General features: G+C 39.4%; 1 protein-coding gene across 2 annotated transcripts in view; it reads left to right on the plus strand.

Annotated features, from left to right (window-relative positions):
* The window catches only part of PRKCA (protein kinase C alpha), a 140,837-nt gene that overhangs the window by 55,415 nt on the left and 72,058 nt on the right, over positions 1-13,364 (plus strand). For both annotated transcript variants that reach the window (XM_027749708.2, XM_027749710.2), the window contains exon 3: positions 1,520-1,602. In XM_027749708.2, the coding sequence (XP_027605509.1) occupies positions 1,520-1,602 (83 nt within the window). The remainder of the gene's footprint in view (positions 1-1,519; positions 1,603-13,364) is intronic.

Genomic DNA, 13,364 nt, shown 5'->3' on the forward strand with positions numbered 1-13,364 from the left:
TGGCTCATGTCAAGTCGGCAGAGCTTATCTGGAATCAGTGGAGCAAAGCCCACTTCATTCCCTTTGCCCAAAGAATAAACATATGCCATGTCAGAAATAGAACAGTTGGAAACAATTGCTGCATGGGATGCTGATGGAAAAGAGCTGGAGAGAGGCAGAAGGGTGATTAGAGTTCTTTAAAGCTGGACGGGCGACTCGGGGATGTGAACGAGGCCGGCCTGGCATTAGGGTGGAATTGTGGTTGGACACTGCAGTGACAGGCAGGGCACTTGAAAGCAGCTTTCTCAGCTCTTCATTAGGTGAAATCAAGTCACAGACATTTTAAGTGGGATAGAGAACTGTTAAAGTTGCCTGGTGAAGTGAGCTCTTCAGAACAATTGAGATGATTTATTATGATTTCCCCTGAATTTGAGGAAATTCCAGGTTTGCAATTGTCAGTTGATTCAAATCTATTTTATTCTTTAGAAGCATCCTTTGAAATAATGTATTTTTATGTGTTGGAAATGCAAAATTCAAAGTATACAGGGAATGGATTATCTGTAAAGAAACTGTGAATTACTTCTGCATCACTTCATTCTGCTCTCCTGACTCACTGCTTGATGCCACAGTGTTTAGTACCAGAGTTTCTCAGTCTCAAATCTCAATTGTTTTGTTTTGTTGAAATGTGGACCAGTTTTGAAATACCTGAACTAAGCTTAACATTAAGAAAGAGCCCATAATGGGGGTGAAAAGCTGAAATACTGACTTCTTAAAGTAAGCACACTCAAGCAAATTGTTCTTTTCATGTGGTTTGGAGGTACCTGTCTGGGACAACCTATAGCCTCAGTCCTATGGCATAGTTAAATTAAAATAAGCTTTTCTTATCTCAGAAAGAAAAAGTTCTTTGAGATCATTCATAAATATTAAATGGCATTCATATTGCAATCAGGAGCTCATTTTCTTTTCCCATTATCTCCTGCCATCCTGTGATATGAGAACACTCTGTTCTCTACAACAGGCTTCACTCAGAGCTTTGGTTCCTCACAGAAATAATTAACTAAAGACATTGGATAGAGACCTTCACCAAGGCATTCAGGTGAACAAATCCTACACCCAAGGATGGGTTTCATTCCAGCTTAACATTCCTGGCTTCTGCCTCCTGCTCTTGCTGAGTGCACATTGACAGTCCCTGTGACAGGGATTTAGATTCAGGAAATGTGGCTTCACAGAATTGTCATCCCACACTATATTCAAACCCTGTGGGCTGCTTTAAACATTAAAAATGTATCATTGTGTAGAGTCTTTTGTTTTTTAATTGTGCATGCTTATCTCCTCTTTAATTATAGTGTTTACTTGGTGTCTTGTATCTTACTTAACACGAGGCTCTGCTTTCTTTCGTTGACTTACAGGTGAAATATTTGACTAGAAGTTTTATTTCTTCAGTAATTATATTTATTAGAAAAGATAAAAAAAAAAACAACACTACCAAACCTGTGCCATTCTAACTGTTGGTTTCCCCTTTTTTTTTTCTTTTCACCAGTTTGCTGTTTTGTGGTTCATAAGAGGTGCCATGAGTTCGTTACCTTCTCTTGTCCTGGGGCTGACAAGGGGCCCGACACTGATGTGAGTACACGCATTTAATACATTGTTTTACACAGTTTGATGTTGTTATACCCACGAGACTAAATGACAAACAGCATCAATATGTTCTTTACGACAGGTAATTGAGTGGGTTTTTTTACGGTTCTGAGGCAAATATTTGTGGAGATCTATTTTTGATAAGAAAAGTAAGAATGAATGTGCGACCAGGAACGGTGTCCTCGGAACGTGACGACCCCGAGGTGTTTACCCAGGCATGAAGTCAGCATTTGATTTTGTTTGCTTTCTGTGGGGTGTATTTGATGTTAACAATTCCCAGGAAAGGCTCTGAGGCATTTTCTGAGCTTTCTTTGTATCCATCTTATCTCAAGGTGTATCTTCTGAGCTGTCTCTGGTCCTTGTCTCTCTGCACACAAGGATCTACAGCTCCAATTAAATGATAGTTTAATCTCGAGCCAGCTGGCTTATCTAAGTTTTTTTTAAGAATTATTGTCATGTTTGAGCCAGTCTGGCAGTCTGGATACACCCATTGCATCCTGCCCTGTCAGTACTTCTCTGTACAAGTTGCATTTTTGGTCAACAACCAAAAACAACACCTTTCAACACCTCTGCCTACATAGGGAGACACGTGTGCAGGACCCTGGTGTCACCCTGCTGCAATAATGAACTCATCCTGTTTGTTCACAGAAAAATAACAATTTCTTTGGGTTTTATAAATTCCACTTTACAGTGAAGTAATTTAACATCTGCTTATGGGAACAATGCATTCCAAGTGTTCTTTGTCTGAAAGGCTCTGTTTTGTTTCTTATATTCATGCTCTAGATTGTAGGCTATTATCTGCTCTGATGAGATGCACCAGAAGACTTGTCTTGTTAGGTTTTAATGAGCTTCTCATGAATTGTTTCAATATTCCAGCCATCAGGGCAGCCAGCAATATATGGGCAGAAGCCACAAGGGGTTTTGGAAAATTTCAGATATTAAAAAGTTCTCTCATTTTTAAATTTAAATACAGGGACGTGTTAAAGGACTGAGAAAAATTTTTAGAAGTTGAATTTTAAAATATTTTACATTATTAAATTTGGGTGCATAAGAAAAGTGCTTAAGTTAAGAGTGTAGTTACCTTGCTCAGGTTCTCCTGTTCCAGTTTTAACTTAGTGCTCAGTCGTGATTTAAGTTGTTAATTAAAGTTGCTGTTGATGAACAGTTTTAGTGGTGACACTCATGGGTAGCTCTGCTGTGTCTCTAATGAATGATTTGGCTCTTGAAAAAGTTCTTGATGATTTTTATTTTTTCAAAATGGGTTCTTCAGCGTTTTCGCCCAAAGTTCAGAAATGAGAACACACATTTGTGTGTGAGACCATTTAATTTTATCGTGAATCTCTTCATGGTTATAGAATCTGTTCTGTGACAGGTTGTTAATAGTCTTTAATATTGCTGGTGCATTTCGTGATTTGGTTTTTGGCCTTGGTGATTAAATAAATCAGTCTAATGCCTTATTTTGTTATTTGGGTTACCAAATGATAATTTTCAATATTTACACAGAAGCAATAGCTGAAAAACACTTTGAAGATTAAAAGCAATCGGAAAATAAATATGTTTTATTGAAATTGTGCTACATTAGTGGGTCCTATTACACAAAGAGGATTGGAGAATGTTATACTTTAATTTACTGAAATGTTTGACTATAATGTCAACCCTTTTAAAATTCAGAAACTTATTCCTACCCCAATCACTGCAAGCTTTGTTCTGAAATGTAGTGTGCTATAAAGCTTATCATAATATTTAGCAGAGTTTTAAATATTAAAACATCCTTTTCTAAATTACTTCATGCAGGTGCACAATTAATTTGTGTACTCAAATTCTCCACTGGCTTTGCATGATGTAACCTTTCCATTTATTGTGAGAGTAATAGTTTCATTAATAAAATTAATTTTCCAGGGTAATAATTATATAATAATATTTATCGTGTATTAAGATATTGTTACATTATTGTGCTCTGTATTTTTAATATAAATGAGGCAATCCTTACAAATACATCATTAGAATAATTGTCAGTTAAATTTATTTAATAATAATAGAATCACAGAATGTTTTGGGTTGGGAGGGGCCTTAAAGATCACCTAATTCCACCCCTACCATGGGCAGGGACACCTCCCACTAGCCCAGGTTACTCCAAGCCCCGTCCAACCTGGCCTTGGACACTTCCAGGGATGGGGCAGCCCCAGCTTCTCTGGGCAACCTGTGCCAGGGCCTCCCCACCCTTTTAGTGAAGAATTCTTTCTCAATATCCAATCTAAACCCACCCTCCTTCAGTTCAAAACCATTCCCCCTCGTCCTGTCCCTCCATTTGTAACAAGGAGAACCTGCAGCCTGTCAGGGAGGTGGTGCCCCACCGTGGGTGACAGTCAAGGTTAGAACACAAAATATTTCCATATACAAAACATTTCCCACTCAGAAGCAAAACTGCCTTCAGCCCTCAGGGGAGGCATTTCTTGCAGGTGAGTGTTCCCAGACATCCCTGCTGAGGCCTGAGGGATCTGGGGCACGAGAGCAAGGATTCATCTCTGGCTTTGTCTTGAGCAAGGTGCCTCAGGGATGGGCAGAGGTTCATTAGTTGTCAGACTCCAAAGGGCAAAACCCCTGTAATTTTTAGGAACTCCCCTCTGATTTCCATGAAAGCTGAATGTGCTCGTGTGGAGGAAGGGTGAGATCAAAGTATATATTTAAAGTAAAGCTCTTCTGAAAGAGAGAATTGAACTGCTTAAAAAAATAAATCATGTGCAGAGAGATTTCTGTCTTGGATTTGGTTTCAAAACTCTTGGTAACATTTTTTGGCTGCAGCAATCCCCTGCAGGAAGTGGAAGCTCCACTGACGGTTCTAGTAAATTTTTAAATATATTTAACAGTTGCAACAAAAATGATTTTTGAATTTCTGAATATTTAAATGCAGTCATTTAGGAAACAGGAGGGATTTCAGACTCTGCTATCCACAGACCTTGTCTTCCTTCCTAGCCCTTTTTACATGCCAAGCATTTCATACACTGACTCCTCAGCTGTAGAAAAGCCCCATGGTCTCTATCATGCCAAAAATGGTGGTGTACAAATACTGTCCCCTTGTGTAACATTTTTACTTCCTACAGCATTCTGTTGTTGTAAAAGAGGGAATAAATTATTTTTATTACCTGAAAACTGCATGCTTTAATAAAGGTGAGCGTAGAAGAGGGAAGCTTAAAATGAACCTCTTTTTGCTTTCCTCAGACTCACCGAAATGTGAGGTTGAAAGGTCCATGTTTGTGCCAAAAGGAAAATAATACTTGTGAATAAAGTGGTCATCCTCGACTAGCATTGAAATGACAGTGTCTGGGGAACAATATCCTGTTTCAGTGAAATAGGAATTCACACAATCAAGAAACGTTACATTTCCTTAATGCTTGGCAGGGCGTGAGCTCCGGTGTCTCAGCAAAACAGCAGCTCAGGAAGTTGTTTTCCTGCTATCTAATGGCTCTCTGGGGTTTGAATAGAAATTGTTCATCTCCTTTTTTGTGGTGATGCTGCTGAGGACAATTTAACAGCTCCTGCTACTGGTGTCCTCCCAAGTCACAGGAAGCATCATCACCAGTTCAGATGCTTCCTTCTGGAAGACACTTGGTGTCCATAAAACTATTTTAAGTCGTCGATGAAATACTTTAGAACTTGAGTAAATTAGTGAAAAAATGTAAGAGCAGCCTCAAAAGTTGACTGATGCTGTAAGAAGCTTTAAGACATGTTTAGTGTTAAGGAATAATTAGGCAAGTTTCTTTCAAAAAGGATGTTTTAAAATGGAGAGTTAAATATTTGTTAATGGAATGCAGTGACCAGGAGGTGTCTTTGAATTGCTTGTAGTATGTTAAAATGTTTCTAATTCCATGCTACATATAATTAAAAAACAGAAGACCACCAGTAATTTAGAATAGTATTTGACTGTATTATACTTTTTTAGTACAAGATTATAAGACTTGGAGTGCCCAAGAACTCAGAGATCGTGGCCTCTGGATCAGCACTATTTGCCTTTCAGGTTTTAATAATAGAGAATCCAAAGGAGGTTTATGAGCAAAATACATAGAAATTAAAAAGTGAAAATATTCTTAATGAGAGCAAGCGAGTGTTCAGTCAAAGGATATGAACTCTGACTGTGCTTAGTGAGTTCTCAGTATTTTAAGGACCTGGGAGGGAATGAATTGGGAAGCTCCAGATGTGTGCTGACGCAAAATGAACCAGCAAAGCCCTCTCATCCCATTTGCAGGGTAAGTGACCTCATGGATGTCAGAGGTGACAGATATGGAAAAGATTTTCAAGTCTATAAGCCTCTTGATACTGAAATTATTTGGGAGCTTTATTATCTTAAGCACATTGGAAGGCTCAGTCTAAATTTGAACAACTGTGAGGTTCTGTGGGATGCTGCAGGAGTTGGGTGTTTTCATCTGTGGGTTGGATATTGGGATGATGCAGCTCTAGAGTACAATATTTCAGGGTTCTTTTCATGTATTAAGCTACAATTTATTAGAACAAATTAAAAAAAAAAAATCACAATTCAGAGGGGAAGAAAACAAATGATGTGAACTGATGGTGAAGGCTCTGGTGCAGGAGAAACTGGAGTAGGTCTTTTAGGGGGTCATAAACTCACTGCTGGCCAGCAGTGCCCCAAACATACAAAGATTAGGGTTTTCCTGAAAGGATATGTTAGAAATTACTATTCTATTTTTCAGTGGGCTGTTTTATGCAGAATTCTGCAGCTCCTCATTCGGAATTTGGAAAAGAACTAAAATGTTAGAGGCCTTTAAAACATGACTTTGAATATTTTCCTTGTCTCTTAAGCTCTAACCAGGTCTTGAACAGGCAGCTTGTGGCAAGGGAGAATTAACTCCATGACAGTGAAGATTTCTAGCTGTATGATGGGGAGCTGCTGCAATGAGTTAGCAAAGGAAGAAATTGGGATTTTTGTGTTGGGGTTTCTCCATGCAGTGCTGCAGATATTGCCTGTGTTCTGAGGGCTGGGGGGGGGATGTGACACGAGCCCTGGGAGGCTCCACCTCGCTTTTCATTTGATGGCTTCTATGGTTTTAGGGTTGGGAGGAGAAAGACTGACCCTCCAAATTTCAGATGCTGGGGGACCAGTGGGAAATGTTAATTCGTAAATGATAACCTACATTGTGACAGCAGTGGGCTTGGGTTTGGCCTCAGGCTTGGAGCAGTGCTGATACCCACATTTAGTGCAGTATTACACTGTCATTTATAGCCGTGGCTGGGAGACAAATGATTTGAAGAATCACCTCTGTGCTAAGCAGGAATAAATGAATATAATTAGACTGACCTGGAGGGTTTAGTTGCCTTGACCAGATTTCTTTCTCTGTTCAGTTCCAGGTAATGCTGAAATCTTTCTTTTTTTTTTTTTTTCTGATTTTTTTCCCCACTTGCCTTTAATCCTGCTCCCAGATTATGTTTACATGTAGGAGACTGGTTTCAGAGTGAAAAAGGAGAGTTGCTTTACTGCTCTAGGGAATTAAAAAAGAAGAAGAAAAAAAAAAAAAGCAAACCCCAAACCAAATTCATGGAAAGAAAAGGCAGTAACTGGAAGCTCAGTATTAAGACTTACTGTAGAACTAGTTAAAAAGGGATTTTAATCAGAAAGCTTTGCAGTCTTTTCCCAAGGATAATGAAATGCAGCAGCAGGGCTTGTCTGATTTGCTTTTAACCCTTTGGTTGTTTTTATTATGAAAAGCAACTCTTGTCAATGTTGGACATCATGAGAGATAGAGCAACAACAAACATAATTTAGTAAAATGTTACAGAATCGTTTGGCTTGGAAAATACTTTAAGGATCATCAATTCCAACCATATGCCAGTAAGGTTTAGGGGTTTTTTTAATTGCTAATCTGAATTTTGAATAATAGGCAATCTTTTCCCAGAAATCTTTTGTTTTTAATGAAAATAAAAACCTTCTCACTTCATCACAAAAGATACACAAAGGCAGGAAGATCTGGCAAGATACAGTTCACTGCTTGCCAGATTAACAGAAATGTTCTCTTGAAAAGAAGCTTCTATGAATTTTTGGAAGTGATTCTTAAACAGCTCTGATGCAATAAATTTTCCAGTTTTCACTGTACACCCCAAACAACAAAAATATAAAACCCCCTCTATTTACAAATTGAGATACCAACTCAATGTGTTTGTGTGTCTGAGTTTTCTGATTATGAAAATTATTAATCACGTTGACTGTGTTTGCAATAGGCATTATTAGATGGAGGCAGGAGGTAATATTCTTATTATAAAACATCTAGAATGCAAACATGCTTTTGTCAAAATATGCTATTCCTTACTAAATTACTACTCCCCTTTCCCCAAAAGTGAGTCCTAGGCTGCCAAAATCTGCGAGATCACAGTCAGTGCAGCAAGTTTACAGAGAAATAAAGGTTTCATGCTCATGGTCACCATATGTCACCCTCTCCACCTTCTGTTCCTGCCCGGTTGCCAGGCACTGCCAGTGTTTGGGAATGAGCTCCTCACCTGCCATGGATGCTCAGAGCCCGTGCCCAGCGTGTTTCCTGATCCCCCCATTCCTCCAGGGATGCTTGGATTGCTCCTCCCTGGCTGCACAGGGCTCTTCATGGCACTGCTCCCCCAAATGCCTTCTTTTAAGGAGCTGGAAGCAGCCTCATGGGTTACTTGAAAGCAGCTCTTGTACTGGAATGTGTTTGCATTTATCATCTCCTGGGAGAACATTTGTACCTTCTATTCCTAAATTAAAGCACAGACTCCTTTTTATTGCAGCTGAAATGGCTTTTAGCTACGGTGAATGAACCTCAGTAAAAACAGAATTAAATTACGGAGGAGCAGGTTCATGAACTTTCATAAGTACTTGTAATTCCCACCCTTTCCCTTTGCCCTGTAATGCAATCTCCAAATGGACTCTCTGTCCATCTGCAGAAGGTGCATGGAAAAATTTTCACTGCAGTCTTGAAAGGAGCTGAGTGAATGCTCTCCTTGCACACCCACAGGTAGGAAATCCGTGGGGGGTGGCTGCCCACACACAGCCTGGGACTCTTGTTCAGCTCTTCCACTGCAGCCCTTGAGTCTTTCAGTTCATGGGGCTGGTACCTGAGGCACCAGGAGTGGAGTTTAACTGGTTTTTTGTTGTAGTCTCTGAGCTTTGAAAGTTCATAGCTTTTCAAATCATTTTGTTATAAATAATCTATTTTTTGTTTTCCCAATCCGGAACGGTGCAAATGCAGAATAACATAAAAGTTAGACTTTATATTTTTATTTTCTAGGCATTCGTTCTACAATATACATTGAAACATAGGTGATCCTGGTAAGAGTTAATCATTGAGCAGAGTTCTGCTGAGAGTTAGGAGATGTATATAAATGATGAACCTAAAAATATCCGTGATTTTCATAAGTTAGCACTGCAGAACAATTAGGCAGTGGTACTATAAAAGGAGAACTCTCAGCAAAGTTATTCCCAGCAGTAAAAAGAAATCTTGTCCATAGGGATCCAGTTTTAGTGGCAGTAACTCCAATGGCTGCAGCAACTGCTGGGTGCTGATTTCACCACCAAAACTCTTCCTGATTCCCCAAATTGAAGCTGACATTGTTCCAACAACCTTTACTTTCCAATTGTTAAGAGTATATTGAGTTGGGCAGTTTAAGTTGAATTTAATTATTTCCTTGTCAGCTTATATTTACCCTTGGCAAAAATCCCTTGTGTCAATCTTTATAATCTGTATGTTAATGTGATGACATGATATTGAGGTTTGGGGGGGGGAGAATGCTTAAGAATTACTAATAATCTGTTTTATTACATGAGATACCACGTGCAAAATGTACCATGGACACTTCTATCAGGCTCCACCCCCACAATCACGTGGCTTTTAAAATTAAAGAGTGATTATGGCACACTGAACTTATTAGCTGGAAGAGATGCCAACAGTCACAGACCACTGAGAGAACCTTGCAGGATGCTGGTTGTTTTTAGCACTGTCTGTTTGTTGAGGTGGCGGTTCTGAGGCCAAAATTAGATGAGATCTTAATTTGGAATAAAAGGCGTGGGCTAATTTGAAAAGCTCTGTAGATCCCGTATGCCACAAATAATTCTGGTGTGTCACCAGAGATGCACCTATCCCTGAATTCCTGGGGGCTCTGTCCTTGAGGTGCCGGGACAAGTTTTCCCATCACTGCTGAGTTAAACTGGCGTAGCCTCAGGTTTTTGATATAAATCCCACAACTCCAGTGAACACCTCAGGGGGTGGGGAGAAAAGAACAACTTGTACTTAGAGGAGAGAGCAAGTTTCTTTCATCCAGGCTTTTTTGACCCTGGAACAGAGTGATGAAAGAGAGAGAGGAAAAGCAAGGAGTGGAGGTGGAGGCACATCCTGACTGGGAAGGGAGCAGCTGCCATCCTTGGCCATTTGAGCTCCATTTGTCTGGTCCTGGAAGAGTTTAGTTTTGTTCTTGGCCGTGCTCTCGTTGTTTGTTAATTTTCACTGTCCATTATTGGGGTTAAAGTCTGAAGAGATCCAAACAGTTCACAGATTTTTCTTCGGCCTTTGGAAAAGATAGGATTGGTCTTCAAGTAGCCAGTGGTCTCAGGGAACATGTATTAGGTGTTGTCCTTGGCACAAAATATTCTCTCGTTTTATAATTGCTTTTTATATCAGCCTAATGAAACTTGGTGCAAAGAGATTTTAAACCAGTGGTGAAAAACAAAATCCTGATGCTTCTGTTGAAGTAACACTATGGCAATCATGTTTCCTTCCATAATTTGATTTTTTGCTGTTCCCTTGCAAATCAATTAACTGTAGCATGGCCTGGGTAGTTAATGAAACTCAGTCCTTAAAGTATCAGTGATCATTGACTGAGCTTCTGAAGTAAAAGTAAAATCATATCATGTATTCTGGTAATGAGAACTTAATAGATAGAAGAGTTAGAGATTGATTTATTCCGTTTCCCCTTTGTCCCCATGAGAAGGGTACCTGCTGAACTGAGGCAGGAAAGAAATGTCTGTGTTGGGGAAACCATTGTAATCTGTAACAAAGCACCTTCGGGTCTGTTCCTATGGCAACAGGAGCATCAGACCAGCAGAGAATGACCCGAAAGGAGATAAAAGCCTCTGTAAAAATAGTTAGAAGAAGTGTCTGCATAGCTTTGGCTACTTTTCTTTCTTTTTTTTTTTAGAAAGAAAAAGTCCAAAACTTGGAGTTTTTTGAAACCTGGTTATTACAGTAGCTATTTAGGTTAGACCTTGTTGGTGCTGAAGGACTCGTCATGAGTGAAATTTAGTTCTCGATTTTGAGATTTAGTGAAGGCAATGCTCTGGTTTATTATTATCAGCTGGAATAGGAGTTGAAATCCTCTGGTGTGAACTCTTGGCATCTTCTGCTGATCTGCCAGGAGCTCCCAAATGGCTCTGGCTCTGAAAGGGTGCAGGAGGAAGGAAAATGCTTTGGGAGAAGCAGAAGCATAAAATATAGAAGGACAGTAAAAAAAAAAAAAAAAAAACCAAACCAAACCAAAACCAAAAAACCAGAAGAAATGAAAGCAGTCCTGTAACTTTTAGGAGAAATGTATAATCCCTCAGAGTCTTGTTTAACATCTGCTACTTGTCTCTTTGTGTGCCAAGAGCATGATTGGACCATTCACGAAAATAAAAAGAACTCTGCAATCAACGGACTTTGTTCAATATTCCTGCACAAAGGGGATTTGCCATGGATAATATGAAAGACTTGGGTCAAACACAAATGAGTTTATATTTAACATGCCTTGTTTAGAAACTGCCACACAGAGGTAAAATTAAGAGAAATAGAAGCACACATCCTTGCTTTTCTTTTTTAAAGTTGCTGGAAGCGCATTTAAATAGAGAATAAAGGGGTAGAAAATGTTCTATTCTCCCATTCCAGACTAATCCTTTGCTCTTCTGTGAGAAGGTACAGCTGTTTACTGGTCTTACAAGCTCAAATCAAATCAAAGTGTTTCCTAGTGCTTTGTATTTGGCAACAATAAAGCCCTGGGGTCAAATGAGGAGACTGAACATAGACCTGAACTACTCCAGGCACCTTCTCAAGGAGGTTCTATATCCAAATCAAGTCACTTTAGTGACATAATAGTCCAGAAATGGCTACTCTAATAAAAGTTAATTTTCAAGTAGTTCTAAAATAGATGAGGAAAACAGTGCCATTTGAATTTTTTTTCCACTTTTGCTGTCATTGCACTGCATTTTATTTTCCAGTCTCTCTGCTCTTGTCACAGAGTCCATTTGCTCAGGTTCATTACTGCTTGTTTTGCCAATACTGTTGGGATACACTCCAAGAATTTGGGTTATTAGTCACTGCAATAAAAGACCAATCCATCTTAATCAATGGAGAATTCCAAAAATTAAACGTTTCCTGAAGGTGGGGTTCAAGAGGATCACATCTAAAAATCAAGTTCCTCCTCATGAGCAGCAATTTTTTTTAGTCTTCTGTCACTGTCACCCATGAAGATGAGATTTATTTTTTTTAATTAAGGCCTTTTGGCAAAATTTGCCCTACTCTAAAGGGGGTATGGAATTCCTCATCCACACACCCAGAGACATGCACACACAGATATTGTTCATTTTCCATTTAGTGCTTGTGTTCCCCAGCAGAGTCAACAAGAGCTGCAAGTAGGCACTTGGTGCTTTTGAAAATTAGGTTAATAAATCACAAACACCTCATGTGGGAGTGTGGGAGGGTGTTCTGTGCTGTTTAAAATGTAAGATATGTGCTGTTTGCACAGAGGCTTTTTCTCATGCAGTTGCATGTCTATTTGTGCATAAACTTCTCCATATATCTAAATGTATTTATGGTACATATGTGTTTAAAAAGCATCACAGGTACACTAATACCTGGGTGGAAAAAAACCTCAGGACTGCAATTTATGTGGCTGAGCATCTCAGTTTTAAGAAATCACTTGTTTGTCAAGGGAAAGCTCAATATAAATGTGAGCTGCTCTGAATTGAACAGGTTTTTGTAAAATGGGCTGAATGCAAAGTACTGCCTTGGAAATCCAGACAGCAAAGAGAAATTCAGGAAAAGGTCTTGGAAACAGTGGGTTTCCAGGCATTTCCAACATTAGTACAAAATTTGCATCTAAGTCAGTGGGAGTCTTCAGTGCTTAATGAACTGTGCTTGATTTACAAATTTGGTATTTAAACTGTTTCTTTAACACAAGAATAAAGAGTATGTGAGGTTTACAACTGCAATAAAAACAAGAAAGATGCAAAATGCACTGTGCTGCACCTATTCCGTGCAGAGCACTCAGGGAAATGTGGATTATACAGAAATGCTCAGGGCATCTCCTCCAAACTGCCAGGCAGAAAATGGCTTTGGCTGTGGTGGTGATGGCACGAACTGCTGCAGAAATGCTGGTGAACGGTGCCTGTAAATTCAGATAAAAAATTTATAGTTCATTTAGTAGGAAATGGAATAGGAGATGATGCTGCAGTTTGGGGTGTGCTCCTGCAGTCCTTGGGATTTAGGAAGCTCAAATAGCCACGATAAGGAGAAATTTCTACTGCAGGTGATGTCTGTGGCAGAACTGTGGGTGACCACTGGGGTCTCTGCTGCAGTTTGTGGCAGGAAATGTGCCCATAATCACCATCTATTTTGCCTGAAATGCAGAGTTACACAGTCACCCCATCTTTTTTTTATAAGCTTTTATATGTATTTTATTCATTGTGATTAAGAGATGGAGGTGTAAATAAGGCCAGTATTTATGTTCCAAAAACTTACTGG

This window comes from Pipra filicauda, unplaced genomic scaffold (genome assembly GCF_003945595.2).
Source record: "Pipra filicauda isolate LSUMZ 115617 unplaced genomic scaffold, ASM394559v2 scaffold80_size11013439_pilon, whole genome shotgun sequence".
Lineage (NCBI taxonomy): Eukaryota > Metazoa > Chordata > Aves > Passeriformes > Pipridae > Pipra > Pipra filicauda.